This window comes from Sinohyriopsis cumingii, chromosome 5 (assembly GCF_028554795.1).
Source record: "Sinohyriopsis cumingii isolate HCF-2022 chromosome 5, ASM2855479v2, whole genome shotgun sequence".
Lineage (NCBI taxonomy): Eukaryota > Metazoa > Mollusca > Bivalvia > Unionida > Unionidae > Sinohyriopsis > Sinohyriopsis cumingii.
In genome coordinates, this window is record NC_142965.1 from 145,822,054 (window position 1) to 145,838,929 (window position 16,876).

Genomic DNA, 16,876 nt, shown 5'->3' on the forward strand with positions numbered 1-16,876 from the left:
TAACATACCAGAGTCCAGAATTTTTAATAGATTTTGAGTTAAGTGTTTCTTTTGCATATGTTGTCTTTTGTGGGGGGTTTCCAAGACAAAAATGAGCTTGCTCAGCCCAAAACATTTGGAAACTTTTGAATTAGCACCATTATCAATTTTTGTGTCAAAATATATATATATATATATATATATATATATATATATATATATACACACACACACACACACACACACACACACAGGCCTGTTGAGGTATTCTGAGTGTATTCTGAGTAGAAATCGTAAGGTTTAATGATTGGCAGTAACTGCAGTCATATTTGGTGGTGAACTGACACTGTCAGAACAAACCTGAAAGGACTCTATGATGATATTTTGTCTCAAATTTGGTCAAATTGTTTTTGAAGAGAATTCACTATTTTGTTTTTTTGTTCCATATTTGTAGGCAGACTAGTAGCATTTATATGAACTTGAAAGGCATTCCAGCAATGGTTCTTTCTGTCAAATTCAAATTTTGTTTGACAGTTTCTGAGAAGCCATTTAGTGCTTCTTTTTTTTTGAAATACTGTAACAATGGTCGTATTTGATGGCAGATGTGCATCAATTCCAGAAATCTGAAAGGCCTAATGCCAATATGCTTTCTGTCAAATTCTTTTCAAAAACTTCTTCCTAATTAGTCACCAGAAACATTTTCCATGTTAAGAAATTGTAACAAACCTGAAAGGAAATTATGCCTGGGTGCTTGCAAATTGTAACAAACCTGAAAGGAAATTAAGCCTGGGTGCTTGCAAATTGTAACAAACCTGAAAGGAAATTATGCCTGGGTGCTTGCAAATTGTAACAAACCTGAAAGGAAATTATGATGGGTGCTTGCAAACTGTAAGAAACCTGAAAGGAAATTATGCCTGGGTGCTTGCAAACTGTAAGAAACCTGAAAGGAAATTATGCCTGGGTGCTTGCAAACTGTAACAAACCTGAAAGGAAATTATGCCTGGGTGCTTGCAAATTGTAACAAACCTGAAAGGAAATTATGCCTGGGTGCTTGCAAATTGTAACAAACCTGAATGGAAATTATGCCTGGGTGCTTGCAAATTGTAACAAACCTGAAAGGAAATTATGCCTGGGTGCTTGCAAATTGTAACAAACCTGAAAGGAAATTATGCCTGGGTGCTTGCAAATTTTATTCAGGAGTTTCTGACAAGAAGTTGTAAGATGACTGACCTATCTGTATGGCTGTATAAATGGCAGAACAGCATCATTTGGAGAAAAAAAATGAAAGCCTTGATGCTTTCAGTTAAATCAGGTCAAATTCTGTTCAGTATATATTGATTTTAAAAAGAATTGTTTCAAGGATTTTCTATTTTTAGTAATGATGGCTATATATTATGGCAGATTGGCATCATTTCTATACAAAACTGAAAGATGTTCATGCTAGCATGCATTCTGTCCAAATTTTGGTCAATTTTCTGCTTCTTGTTGAGAAGAAATAGTTTTAAAACAATTCTATTTTCAATAACAGGGACAATACTGGATAGGTACTTAGAATTGTTTGAACAAATCTGAAAGGCCTTCAAGACAGAATGTTCTATGCAATCAAATGAGATTGGTCAGGTTGTTTCTTAGAAGCTGAAAATAGTATTGTTAATGAATTCATGGTCATTCCAATAGCTCACCTGGATTTATGGCCAGTCTTTTATAAAACTGTCCTGCATTCTTGTTTTGAGTAAAACAGGACAGACAAATGATTCTGCATGGCAATCCATGATTTGGTCAAGATGGTCTCATCACAGCTAAAACACCATCATTGTAATTGCTTATTTAAAGCCTTTTACAGTAAGGATTGTTTATCACCTTCTTGAATGCAAAATTATCTCTCTTAGAACATTTAATTTTAATTTTCCTGCCATATTCCTAATAACTATATAGTCCAAAGGCTTCATCATAATGTTCCTTTCTCATAACATTTAATTAGCATTTGATTTGTATGGTCTGTCAGAAATAATTAGCTCAATTAAAACAATTTTATCACTTGATTGATGGTTGCCAGGTAAAACCTCATTCATAATTGCTAAATAACAAAGGTACAATGAAGGTGGCTGGTAACACCTCATTCATAATTGCTAAATAACAAAGGCACAATGAAGGTGGCTCGTAACACCTCATTCATAATTGCTAAATAACAAAGGTATGATCATCATATCTCATTCATAATCAGTAACTTAAAGTCATAGGTTGCTGGTCCACTGTAACTAAAGCTAGACAAGAAAACTTATGTTTTGTCCTTTTCGTTGACCAATTAATTTAGAACTGTCCATTAGTTCAGATGTTCATAGCCTTTCTGGATGTAGCCCAGATTAAGTTTGTGGTATTAGCCTTGTGACCCAGTGAATGCTTAAAAAAAAACACTTGGGTAGGAAAATGCAAATTATTAAGGATTATCTCAAAAACTCACTAAAAACAGCAATGCAACCCAGTTTTGGGTCATGACCCATGAGTTAAGAACAATTACTTTAGCTATTGTTCAATACCTGTATCTTAAATAACTGAGTACAGCTTGAAGTTCCATGGAATCATATTTACTTTTAAAACCAATGTACCAACTTGTTTTAATCCTAATATACATTGATAAAAACATTGTGAAATAAATGTAATCTCCGCTATCAGTACGTATTAATTGTTTATGGTATGATGTCTCCACTGGCTGTGTTGGAAACTTGTTTTAATAAGGCAGGGTTTAGTGAGCAAACAGATGTCATTACCATGATGATAATGATGTCCCCTTGCTATCGCACAGGATGCATTATGACTATTTGGGTCTCTTAGTGAAGATGATAATTTCTTGGATTATGTCAATTCTGATAGTGACATTGTCACATCTTCAATACCAAAAAATGAAGATATTGTTTGTGAAATTATTGAAAGCCAGCACGTGATATTTCTTTTTGAAGTGACGAGGATTGTGGTGACATAGTAGCTGTTGTACCTAAAGCCAGTGAGGTTCTAGATGACCAGGATGGTGGTGACATAGTAGCTGTTGTACCTAGAGCCAGTGAGGTTCTAGATGACGAGGATGGTGGTGACATAGTAGTTATTGTACCTAGAGCCAGTGAGGTTCTAGATGACGAGGATGGTGGTGACATAGTATCTGTTGTACCTAGAGCAAGTGAGGTTCTAGATGACGAGGATGGTGGTGACACAGAAGCTGTTGTACCTAAAGCCAGTGAGGTTCTAGATAGCCTATCATAAATTTGTCCTTGCTAGCTCACAGTGACCTGATTACTTTGTATGAGCATATGAATGTCACATAGAAACACATCAACAAAAAATACGTTAGATTATGATAAGAAAAAACTGATGAATACTGGTAATTCTTTCTGGCTGGTGTGTGACACTTTCAACTAATGGAACATTTGTTTACTACATGTATGTCCAACATTATTGACATACACATCAATATGGATATGAACATAAACATTTTAAAAACTAAACATTCAATTTGGATATAACTTCTCCAGGATTATAACATTTAAAAAATCCCAGTAACCCTGTGAAAAACTATGATCACCTTAACTGCATTTAATTAACAAGCATGAAACACTCAGCAATTTCTGTCATCTTAGATAAGTCAGTTTGACAAATCTACCTTTATCTGACCCTTGCATTGTCCATTGAAGTCCATGATGTTGTACCAACCACTGATCTGCTGAAGTCCAGATGCTAGTGGTGTTAAGTCCACAGACACAAACCCCATAACTCTATCTGTCAGTTTATCTGTTGAAACAAATAATTAAATCAGGCTGTCAGATTATCTATGCAGTCAACTTTTCAGACAATAATGAAAAACGGTGACATCAAAAATACAAGTCATTATTCTATACATTTTTTTAAGCATGAATTATGCAGCACAACATATGTATATATTTACAGTGGATATGGAAACATGGATAGACAGACATAAAAATTACAAATACTAAAGAACTGTGCACATTAGGATTCTAGATTCCCATATTTTATTTTGGTGCAGAACAAGAGTATAAGTTTCATCAATAATCACTGTTGTAATTACTGTAAAGGAAACTCAGGGCTTCTGACCTGATATACCACAAAATTGTCCTAATTTCTTTTCTTTTTTAACTGAATAATAGCAATGTTATTTAAGTTTAGAATGAGATGAATTCAAATACAAACCTGGACTTTTAGGAGCACCATCAGGCTTATGCCAAACTTTGAACACAAGATTCTGAAAAATAAATATTAATGACTTTGATATCATTAATGTAAAATATAAACTTTTTCTCATTTAGTGTCACATAATACTTACACAATTACACACTGGTCAGAGAACAGCAAAATGTATCTACACATAAAAAGTTTCACTCGTATAAGCTTATCTAGATACCAAGTTTCACTCCAGTAAGACCTTATCCACAGATATTAAATTTCTCTCCAATAAAGCAGCAGTGTTAGAGATTTTTAATATGGATGTAAAACCTTAACAGTAATGGCTGGATGTGAAAATTTGGACAAAGTACGTAACCTTTAGTACACTGGTTCAGTATTTCAAATGATGCATGTATATACCAAATTTCACTGAATCACTGGCAATGACATGAGAGTCAGTATCATAATTTCAACAACACAACAATAATAACTAATACAATGCTGTAAGTGACATGAGAGTCAGTATCATAACTTCGACATCACAACAATAACAAATACAATTCTGTAAGTGACATGAGAGTCAGCATCATAATTAACAACACAACAATAACAAATACAATGCTGCAAGTGACATGAGAGTCAGCATCATAATTAACAACACAACAATAACAAATACAATGCTGCAAGTGACATGAGAGTCAGTATAATATCAACAACACATCAATAACAAATACAATGTTGTAAGTGACATGAGAGTCAGTATCATAATTTCAACAACACATCAATAACAAATACAATGCTGCAAGTGACATGAGAGTCAGTATCATACTTTCAATAACACAACAATAACAAATACAATGCTGTAAGTGACATGAGAGTCAGCATCATAATTTTAACAACACATCAATAACAAATACAATGTTGTAAGTGACATGAGAGTCAGTATCATAATTTCAACAACACATCAATAACAAATACAATGCTGCAAGTGACATGAGAGTCAGTATCATAATTTCAACAACACAACAATAACAAATACAATGCAGCAAGTGACATGAGTCAGTATTATAATTTCAACAACACAACAATAACAAATACAATGCAGCAAGTGACATGAGAGTCAGTATCATAATTTCAATAACACAACAATAACAAATACAATGCTGTAAGTGACATGAGAGTCAGCATCATAATTTTAACAACACAACAATAACAAATACAATGCTGTAAGTGACATGAGAGTCAGCATCATAATTTTAACAACACAACAATAACAAATACAATGCTGTAAGTGACATGAGAGTCAGCATCATAATTTTAACAACACAACAATAACAAATACAATGCAGCAAGTGACATAAGTCAGTATAATTTCAACAACACAACAATAACAAATACAATGTTGTAAGTGACATGAGAGTCAGCATCATAATTTTAACAACACAACAATAACAAATGCAATGCTGTAAGTGACATGAGAGTCAGTATCATAATTTCAACAACACAATAACAAATACAATGCTGCAAGTGACATGAGAGTCAGTATCATACTTTCAATAACACAACAATAACAAATACAATGCTGTAAGTGACATGAGAGTCAGCATCATAATTTTAACAACACAACAATAACAAATACAATGCTGTAAGTGACATGAGAGTCAGTATCATAATTTCAACAACACACAACAATAACAAATACAGTGCTGCAAGTGACATGAGAGTCAGTATCATACTTTCAACAACACAACAATAACAAATACAATGCTGCAAGTGACATGAGTCAATATAATTTCAACAACACAACAATAACAAATACAATGCTGCAAGTGACATGAATCAGTATAATTTCAACAACACAACAATAACAAATACAATCCTGTAGGTGACATGAGAGTCAGTATCATAATTTCAACAACACAACACTAACAAATACAATGCTGCAAGTGACATGAGAGTCAGTATCATAATTTCAACAACACAACAATCACAAATACAATGCTGCAAGTGATATATCATAATTTCAACAACACAACAATAACAAATACAATGCAGCAAGTGACATGAATCAGTATAATTTCAACAACACAATAACAAATACAATACTGTAAGTGACATGAGAGTCAGCATCATAATTTTAACAACACAACAATAACAAATACAATGCTGTAAGTGACATGAGAGTCAGTATCATAATTTCAACAACACAACAATAACAAATACAATGCTGCAAGTGACATGAGAGTCAGTATCATAATTTCAACAATACAACAATAACAAATACAATGCAGAAAGTGACGAGTCAGTATCATAATTTTAGCAACACAACAATAACAAATACAATGCTGCAAGCTCTCTTATACTTTCATTCAAGTGGACTTCAAAGACTGAAATAGATTCTCATTCGTTAACCTTACCAGCTCTAGCTGTCAGCATGAAATATTTAAAAAAATATTTTAAATCTAATAAAAAAATATTTTAAATCTAATTTAATAAAAGTATTTTAAATCTAATAAATAATCACAAAAACCTTGTTTTCCATATGGAGGAGCTCTGTGCTGAGCTGGGTCTCCTGTTCAAAGTCCCAAACTGGGTGGGGGGAGTTGAAAAATACCTCAGTGTATGAAGGGATGGTGCTTTCTGCTGTTGAAAAGGACACATAGGAATTGGGGAAACATTCCTGGCTTCTAGAAATAATCAGAAACAATATCTGTATGAGGATTGCAAAAAGAAAAAAAATACCGTTAAATTTGATACTGTAAAATACTAGAAGATTCATTCTTTAGAACAATTTACATTTCACACTGTAACCTTTTTAATTTACATTGTGCCTTTTAACAAAAATTATTTTCTATATAGTGACATTTTCAACAATATATATTTCACTCTTTTATCTTTAAACAATTTGCAATTATAACAATACATATTCCACTTTCTATTTTAGCAAATCATATTCAACTATATAGCCTTTCTAAAAATGTTCCACTCTCATGTCTTTTGTGTTCTGTACTGTAGCCTTTTTAGCTGCTTGCATTCCACCCTATAGCCATTTTAGCTATTTATATTTCAATCATTTATTCTTTTTGAACAATTTTTATGCCACTATATTACCGTTTTTATCTTTAAACAATTTAAACAATTTACCGTTTTAACAATTTATATTCCACTCTTTAGCCTTTTGAACAATTTATATTCTCTCTCTAGAACAAATATTTTACCAAAAGAAATGAAGATGAATTATTTGAATTTGATTTATCAATATATTTGCTTCAAACCCTGCCATTTCAAAATGAAAGAAAAAAGCCAATTACTTTTACTGGTAAATGCAAGATCAGCCAACCCTAACAAGGCCTCAGTAAAGCAGTAGGGAGTAACAAAATGCTAGATCTGCCAAACCCTAACAAGACCTCAGTAAGGCAGTAGGGTGTAACAAAATGCTAGATTTGCCAACCCTAACAAGACCTCAGTAAGGCTGTAGGGTGTAATAAAATGCTAGATCTTCCAACCCTAACAAGACCTTGGTAAGGCAGTAGGGTGTAACTAAATGCTAAATCTGCCAACCCTAAAAAGACCTCAGTAAGGCAGTAGGGTGTAACAAAATGCTAGATCTGCCAACCCTAACAAGACCTCAGTAAGGCAGTAGGGTGTAACAAAATGCTAGATCTGCCAACCCTAACAAGACCTCAGTAAGGCTGTAGGGTGTAATAAAATGCTAGATCTGCCAACCCTAACAAGACCTTGGTAAGGCAGTAGGGTGTAACTAAATGCTAAATCTGCCAACCCTAACAAGACCTCAATAAGGCAGTAGGGTGTAACAAAATGCTAGATCTGCCAACCCTAACAAGACCTTGGTAAGGTAGTAGGGTGTAACAAAATGCTAGATCTGCCAAACCCTAACAAGACCTCAGTAAGGCAGTAGGGTGTAACAAAATGCTAGATCTGCCAACCCTAACAAGACCTTGGTAAGGCAGTAGGGTGTAACTAAATGCTAAATCTGCCAACCCTAACAAGACCTTGGTAAGGCAGTAGGGTGTAACTAAATGCTAAATCTGCCAACCCTAAAAAGACCTCAGTAAGGCAGTAGGGTGTAACAAAATGCTAGATCTGCCAACCCTAACAAGACCTCAGTAAGGCAGTAGGGTGTAACAAAATGCTAGATCTGCCAACCCTAACAAGACCTTAGTGAGAGGCAGTAGGGTGTAACAAAATATAATGTACTGTAATTACCAGTTGGAAAACATGCACTGAAAAGTTTAGCAGTGTGACTTGAGACTGAAGCAACAATGTTAAAGATATTATTGAATTACAATATTTGTAAAGTACGCTTAGAACTTAACTACCTCCAGTACAGAAGAGTGGCAAACCCTATGGAGCTCAATAGTTTCTTACTAACTCCCAGCCTGATGTAAACCATTATCTTTTTTTCTTCAATTTCACATGGCGATAGCAATCATCTCTCCCACAATGAGACATACATAAATCACCTGCCATGAGACATACTCAAATCACCCACCATGAGACATACATAAATCACCTGCCATGAGACATACTCAAATCACCCAAAATGAGACATACTCAAATCACCTGCCATGAGAAATACTCGAATCAACATAATATCCAAAACATAACTGTTGTCCTTTTTGCTTTCTTCTATACCAAGAATCTGAATATTCCATTTTATTCTTCTGTACTGACTATTAAGCTGTGTCCCTTTTGTCTTGAACATGTGTCATTTGCTGGATGCCATTTTTCAGTGCTCAACGAAATTGTTTTTCAACACAGGCCCTGGGCTGGTGACTTAAACTAACAAGGCCTGACTGAAATTCCACAAGCCCAGACCCCAATTTCTACATGCCCAAACTTTCCACTTTTTTAATATTGTCACAGATGCAGTAGTCATTAGTGTTCATCACTATACTCACTAGGGGCTGGATGCTCCTGGTGTTTAAACTTCTCACCTCAATTCTCTGAGTGAGCCTGGTCAGACATATGTCAATGTCTTGTCTGAAGTATGTCCAAAGAATAGCTGTCCCCACTTATCTTTTTTTCTTTCTTTTTCGCTGGCATGCTTCACAAAGTAAAACTCCATCAACCAAGAGTTCTGTAATTTTTTGTTGTTGAACTTTGCTGATAGTAAATTGCTTCCTAAATCGGGCTTCAAAAATGAATTACACTTGAACACTATTCCGACAAATGAAATGACCATGCTTTGCATTCTATATATGCAGTAAAATCCGACTTCAAAGAAATGCTGCCACTTTTCCCAAACTTGTCAAAAAATATACATAAATATGGCTTAAACATTCTCATTCAAGGCAAAGGATATGTAATAACGATTGTTCTTGTACAATCATCTAGCAGCTCTTTAATTTACCTATCATGGGTTCTTCCACATCCTGTTCCTGCCAATGCAAATTAACATAACAGGCTCATCCACTGCAGCCTTCAAACACATCTCACTAGCTATTGTCAGCCGATTAAGTAATATGTGAAACTGTGGTTAATACCTGACCTCTCTGCCTTTAATTGCCACTATTTAAACTGCTCAAAGGACAGTTTTACATCAGCTCTTATCATGACTGTTTACTGTTTATACCTGCTACTTGTGTTGTTTTCTTTGTTGTTTTTTTTTTTTTTATAAAGACTACTGAAAATTGTGTTTTCTTTAAACATGTCAGGGGGTTTAAGAGAACAAAATCGTATTTTTTGCATGACACGCTATGAAAATCAGATCTCAATTTCACATAGGACATTGGTGAATCTGATTTAGATTGGGCTGTGTTATGGCAGGTATGACAACATCTTGAAAATACATTTACACATTTCATCAGTGTGATCCAAGTTTCCTCAGGCAAAATAAAAAAAAAATGTTTTTGACAAGCCCAATGGTCACCTCACTAAGAATACAGGACAGGCCAGATCTAAAATTAGAGCGGCCCCGGGCTATCAGACTTTTTTTAGCACTGCATTTTAATTTTTTTTATATGAAGCAGAGTGATCAATGCAGACATTACAAAATATGTGCAGTTTAAAGTGTCGGAGGTACTTCTGTAAAGTATGTCTTGTTCCCTTACAAACTCCACTGAATCTAATATGAAACCAGGATCCAAATCAAACACAGTCAAGCCATTGTCCAGATTTTACTGTAATAATCATATTTCCTTAAGTTTACATTTATTCCATAAGTCCCATATTTTTAGGGTCATATCTGTAAGAATTAAGGTAAAATCATAAGGGACATCGGGTCTGAAATGGTGGCTTGGGGAAGAATCAATTTAATGAAAGACACAAGATACTCCTTAATTTCTCACCAAGTAAAAATATGCAATAATACATTGGCATGGAACTGATAGGACCAATTTCCAAAACAAATTTTTTTTTCAGAAAAATAAAGAAAGACTAGAATCGTTGAAGAAAGTGTTTACTTCTCATTTTCTCTTTGCATGCTAAATCTGTTAATAAAATGTTAATTTACATACTTGTTTTTATCTGAAATAAGTGGCAGGTGCATGGCTCTTTCAACTGCAATGTGGACAGAGAATGTAGGTCCTTTGTCAACAGTATCCAGGTCCTTCTCAGGTACATCTGGACTGGTTTTGGTTTTCTGCGGAGACTTTGTTGGACTAACTATGTAGTGGAAACTGTCATCCGGATCATACTCAGGATCAACTGTGCTTACTGCCATGTCATTGTCTGTCTCATCAATCATCTGTCATGCAAAATTATAAGCATACATACAGATTTTAAGACAAACATTATGAAATAAAATTTGGAAATTGTTCTCAGCCAATTGTGAAATCAGACCATACATTTTAAATATCTATCATAGGTACAGTTTCTAATAACAACAGATTCTAATAAATACTGGTGTCTTTGTGATGAAATCAGACCATACATTTTAAATATCTGTCATAGGTACAGCTTCTAATAATAACAGATTCTAATAAATATTGGTGTCTTTGTGCTCATAGATCTGTATGCAAAACCTGTAGTGCCATGATAATTAAATACTACACTGTTTATGTAGTGCCATGATAATTAAATACAACAATGTATATGTAGTGCCATGATAATTAAATACAACACTGTTTATGTAGTGACATGATAATTACATACAACACTGTTTATGTAGTGACATGATAATTAAATACAACACTGTTTATGTAGTGCCATGATAATTAAATACAACTGTTTATGTTGTTGTTGTTGTAGGGTTTAACGCCATTTTTCAGCACACGATAGGCTATACATGGCGGCCAGTATTAATGGTGGAGGAAGAACCCGGGAAAACCCCGGAAAGAACCACCGACCCACGAGAAGCTACTGGCAAGCTTTCTCACATACCCACATTAGCCGAATCCGAGACTCGAACCCACGCAGACAGAGGTGAGATGGCAGTGATCCGTAACGGAGAGCGCTTTAGACCACTCGGCCACTCGGGGCCCCAACTGTTTATGTAGTGCCATGATAATTAAATACAACTGTTTATGTAGTGCCATGATAATTAAATACTACACTGTTTATGTAGTGCCATGATAATTAATAACCATACTCTTTATGTAGTGCCATGATAATTAAATACAACACTGTTTATGCAGTGCCATGATAATTAAATACAACACTGTTTATGTAGTGCCATGATAATTAAATACTACACTGTTTATGCAGTGCCACGATGATTAAATACAACACTGCTTATGCAGTACCATGATAATTAAATACAACACTGTTTATGCAATGCCATGATAATTAAATACAACACTGTTTATGTAGTGCCATGATAATTAAATACAACACTGTTTATGCAGTGTCATGATAATTAAATACAACACTGTTTATGCAATGCCATGATAATTAAATACAACCCTGTTTATGTAGTGCCATGATAATTAAAAACAACACTGAAAAAAACATTTCTGCCTATTCAACAACCTCGGAGTCCCAAGAGAGATAAAGAGAATCTAACACAAATGTTCATGTTTATATCTGAGGCAGAGAAAGGCATAGTTTGTTTCAGCATACCCAAACTGTATCTACATAGAGAAATTGCAGATATCAGACTGGGGAGAATACAGTAAAAATCACCACCACCTTATAGTAAGTTTACATCTAATATCAATCTGGGGCGTATACAGCAAAACTATGCATCCTGGCACTATGTTTACATCTAATATCAATCTGGGGTGTATACAGCCAAACTATGCATCCTTGTTTAGATCACATGGATTTGCTCCAATCTCATCCATTGGTAAAGTGCTGACGGAATCAAGATTATGACATGATAATAAGCATGATGTGAAAAATGATGATAAGCTAAACACACAATGAAACTGAATTCCAGACTATATCAAGCTACATTTTCCATGACTAATATCAATTTTGTTTCTTTCTATTTACAATGCATAAACTGACATTTTTCAAAATAGTGGATATAATTTGTCTTTGTCAATGCTCACAGCTCCATCTAGTGCCACAAAATTCAGGGGACAAAGTTTTCATTTTGCTTCATTATTTTCCCAGGCTCTGGTTTGACTGTCCATTGCATAGTGATGAAAGCCGAAGCAGGCCGGGTAACCGGGATTAAGACATATTTCAGCTTTCAACAAGTTTAATAAACTGGTATAAAATGAATAAATGATTGAGTCTATTTCACCACACAATGTTAAGGGCTATGTATTACTCATTTCATTGCTCTGTCATGTTATTAAATGTTTCACAATGGTGTATCAAATGATTTGTATGATATGACATCATGACGCTAATATTCATAACAAATACAAAACATCTGATGGAGTTTTCCCCCGTTGTTAAAACTTGTTACCTGACTTACCACTGAACCAAATTGTGGCTTGGACACAATGTGGGCTCTAAGATATGCACCACCCAGACTGGAAGCCCCTGGTTTGAATAGCGGAAGCATTCCACTGAGAAAAACAAATAAGGAATTAAACAAATCTAATTAAAATAGCTAGAATATTGGCTTGAATCACTGTACAAGTAAATTCTAGTTTAAATAGCTATAATGTTAGCTTAAATCATTGTACAGGTAAATTCTAGTTTAAATAGCTATAATGTTAGCTTGAATCACTGTACAGGTAAATTCTAGTTTAAATAGCTATAATGTTAACTTGAATCACTGTACAAGTAAATTCTAGTTTAAATAGCTATAATGTTAGCTTAAATCATTGTAATGGTAAATTCTAGTTTAAATAGCTATAATGTTAGCTTGAATCACTGTACAAGTAAATTCTAGTTTAAATAGCTATAATGTTAGCTTGAATCATTGTACAGGTAAATTCTAGTTTAAATAGCTATAATGTTAGCTTGAATCACTGTACAAGTAAATTCTAGTTTAATTAGCTATAATGTTAGCTTGAATCACTGTACAAGTAAATTCTAGTTCAAATAGCTATAATGTTAGCTTGAATCACTGTACAAGTAAATTCTAGTTTAAATAGCTATAATGTTAGCTTGAATCACTGTACAAGTAAATTCTAGTTTAAATAGCTATAATGTTAGCTTAAATCATTGTACAGGTAAATTCTAGTTTAAATAGCTATAATGTTAGCTTGAATCACTGTACAGGTAAATTCTAGTTTAAATAGCTATAACGTTAGCTTGAATCACTGTACAAGTAAATTCTAGTTTAAATAGCTATAACGTTAGCTTGAATCACTGTACAAGTAAATTCTAGTTTAAATAGCTATAAGGTTAGCTTGAATCACTGTACAAGTAAATTCTAGTTTAAATAGCTATACTGTTAGCTTGAATCACTGTACAAGATATTTTGTCAGTGATCTGTAAATAATTTTTCTTTTCAAGTAAAATTGTTCAATATAAAGAGCGTACTGGCCAACAGTATCCAATACATGACATACACACTACACAAGATAAAGAAAACACAGGCCATCTGTACCCTATACAAGACATATAAAGAACACAAAATTAAGAAAACACAAGTCATCAATACCCTATACAAGACATATAAAGAACATAAAATTAAGAAAACACAAGTCATCAATACCCTATACAGACACACTCACTACACAAGATGAAAGAAAACACAGGTCATCAATACCCTATACAAGACATACACACTACACAAGATGAAAGAAAACACAGGTCATCAATACCCTATACAAGACATACACACTACAAGATAAAGAAGACACAAGTCATCAATACCCTATACAAGACATACACACTACACAAGATGAAAGAAAACCGAAGTCATCAATACCCTATACAAGACATACACACTACACAAGATGAAAGAAAACCCAAGTCATCAATACCCTATATATGACACACACACTACACAAGATGAAAGAAAACAAGTCATCAATACCCTATACAAGACATACACATTACAAGATGAAAGAAAACACAAGTCATCAATACCCTATACAAGACATACACATTACAAGATGAAAGAAAACACAAGTCATCAATACCCTATACAAGACGTACACACTACAAGATAAAGAAAACACAGGTCATCAATACCCTATACAAGACGTACACACTACAAGATAAAGAAGACACAAGTCATCAATACCCTATACAAGACACGCACACTACACAAGATGAAAGAAAACCCAAGTCATCAATACCCTATATATGACACACACACTACACAAGATGAAAGAAAACAAGTCATCAATACCCTATACAAGACATACACATTACAAGATGAAAGAAAACACAAGTCATCAATACCCTATACAAGACATACACACTACAAGATAAAGAAAACACAAGTCATCAATACCCTATACAAGACACACACACTACACAAGATGAAAGAAAACACAAGTCATCAATATCCTATACAAGACACACACACTTCACAAGATGAAAGAAAACACAAGTCATCAATACCCTATACGAGACATACACACTACACGATAAAGAAAACACAAGTCATCAATACCCTATACAAGACATACACACTACAAGATAAAGAAAACACAAGTCATCAATACCCTATACAAGACATACACACTACAAGATAAAGAAAACACGTGCCATCTTCATTTAAAAGTAGCACTATTTAAAGGTTCTTCTTCTCTTAAGAACTGAGTTATTTCAAGTTAACATACATTGATGGCTCTTATTCTTAAGTGAGTAGGGTACTGTTGACATGCTGGGTATTGTTGAAGGGTATTGTTGACATGTTGGGTATTGTTGTAGGGTATTGTTGTAAGGTATTGTTGTAGAGTATTGTTGACATGCTGGGTATTGTTGTAGGGTATTGTTGACATGCTGGGTATTGTTGTAGGGTATTGTTGACATGCTGGGTATAGTTGCAGGGTATTGTTTACATGCTGGGTATTGTTGTAGGGTACTGTTGACATGCTGGGTATTGTTGTAGGGTATTGTTGACATGCTGGGTATTGTTGTAGGGCATTGTTGACATGCTGGGTATAGTTGCAGGGTATTGTTTACATGATGGGTATTGTTGTAGGGTATTGTTGACATGCTGGGTATTGTTGTAGGGTATTGTTGACATGCTGGGTATTGTTGTAGGGTATTGTTGACATGCTGGGTATTGTTGCAGGGTATTGTTTACATGCTGGGTATTGTTGTAGGGTATTGTTGACATGCTGGGTATTGTTGTAGGGTATTGTTGACATGCTGATTACTGTAGGGTATTGTTGACATCCTGGGTATTGTTGTAGGGTATTGCTGACATGCTGGGTATTGTTGTAGGGTATTGTTGATATGCTGTGTATTGTTGTAGGGTATTGTTGACATGCTGATTACTGTAGGGTATTGTTGACATCCTGGGTATTGTTGTAGGGTATTGCTGACATGCTGGGTATTGTTGTAGGGTATTGTTGACATGCTGGGTATTGTTGATGGGGATATTTGACATGCTGGGTATTGTCGTAGGGTATTGTTGACATTTTGGGTATTGTTGACATGTTGGGTATTGTTGACAAGCTGGTATTGTTGTAGGGTATTATTGACATGCTGGGTATTGTTGCAGGGTACTGTTGACATGCTCATGGTAAAACCATTCAAAAATGTCACTTAAACCTTGGTGCATACACTGCTTGGTATTTAAAATATTTACTCCATTTTTGCACTGCCACATTATATTCTCCTTATCTTTTACAATCTTGAATATGAGTCTTCCCAAATTGTTCTGCAAGAACTCTTGAGGTCTCCCCATAGATGTCAAGTAGAATAACTTTTACTTTTCTTTTAAAGTAATCATACTCCAATTATGTGAAGACATGTTAAAGTTTTGTAACGATTTATTCCTATGTTGCTAATTGTTCAGTACTGCAACTTAATTATGCAGACGAAACTTTTGAAGCATCAACAAAATGTCTTCTTTATAAAGAAATTGATACATGTACTGTCACATGACATTTTGGTCTTTGCCACCATGTTTTGTTCAAGGTTAATTTTTCTCCGTGTGTTGGTCTGCAAAATCTATATTTATTCTATGCTGTCCATGTTATGATCTTGACAAATAAGTCCAGTTGTAATCATCAAAGAAAAAAAACTCAACCTCTGTATGAAGCCCAAGACTCTATCACAACATTCTTGACCCCATTTCCTGTAAACATTGGCGTTATTGATATAATATTAACCATAGTGGTACATGTACTTTAGCCAACACTTCTAACAGTAGTGAAAACCTGACATCGGGAAACAGACACGGTAAAGATAACCAGACTACTTATCATATCACATAAATGAAATATTGGTTCCG

General features: G+C 34.5%; 1 protein-coding gene across 1 annotated transcript in view; it reads right to left on the minus strand.

Moving 5' to 3' along the window:
- The window catches only part of LOC149800411 (C2 domain-containing protein 3-like), a 132,578-nt gene that overhangs the window by 13,673 nt on the left and 102,029 nt on the right, over positions 1 to 16,876 (minus strand). Inside the window, exons 36-40 of the mRNA XM_089960050.1 lie at positions 12,980 to 13,073; positions 10,629 to 10,858; positions 6,680 to 6,836; positions 4,177 to 4,228; positions 3,632 to 3,759 (exon numbers count right to left, since the gene is read on the minus strand). Coding sequence (XP_089816176.1) covers positions 3,632 to 3,759; positions 4,177 to 4,228; positions 6,680 to 6,836; positions 10,629 to 10,858; positions 12,980 to 13,073 — 661 coding nt within the window. The remainder of the gene's footprint in view (positions 1 to 3,631; positions 3,760 to 4,176; positions 4,229 to 6,679; positions 6,837 to 10,628; positions 10,859 to 12,979; positions 13,074 to 16,876) is intronic.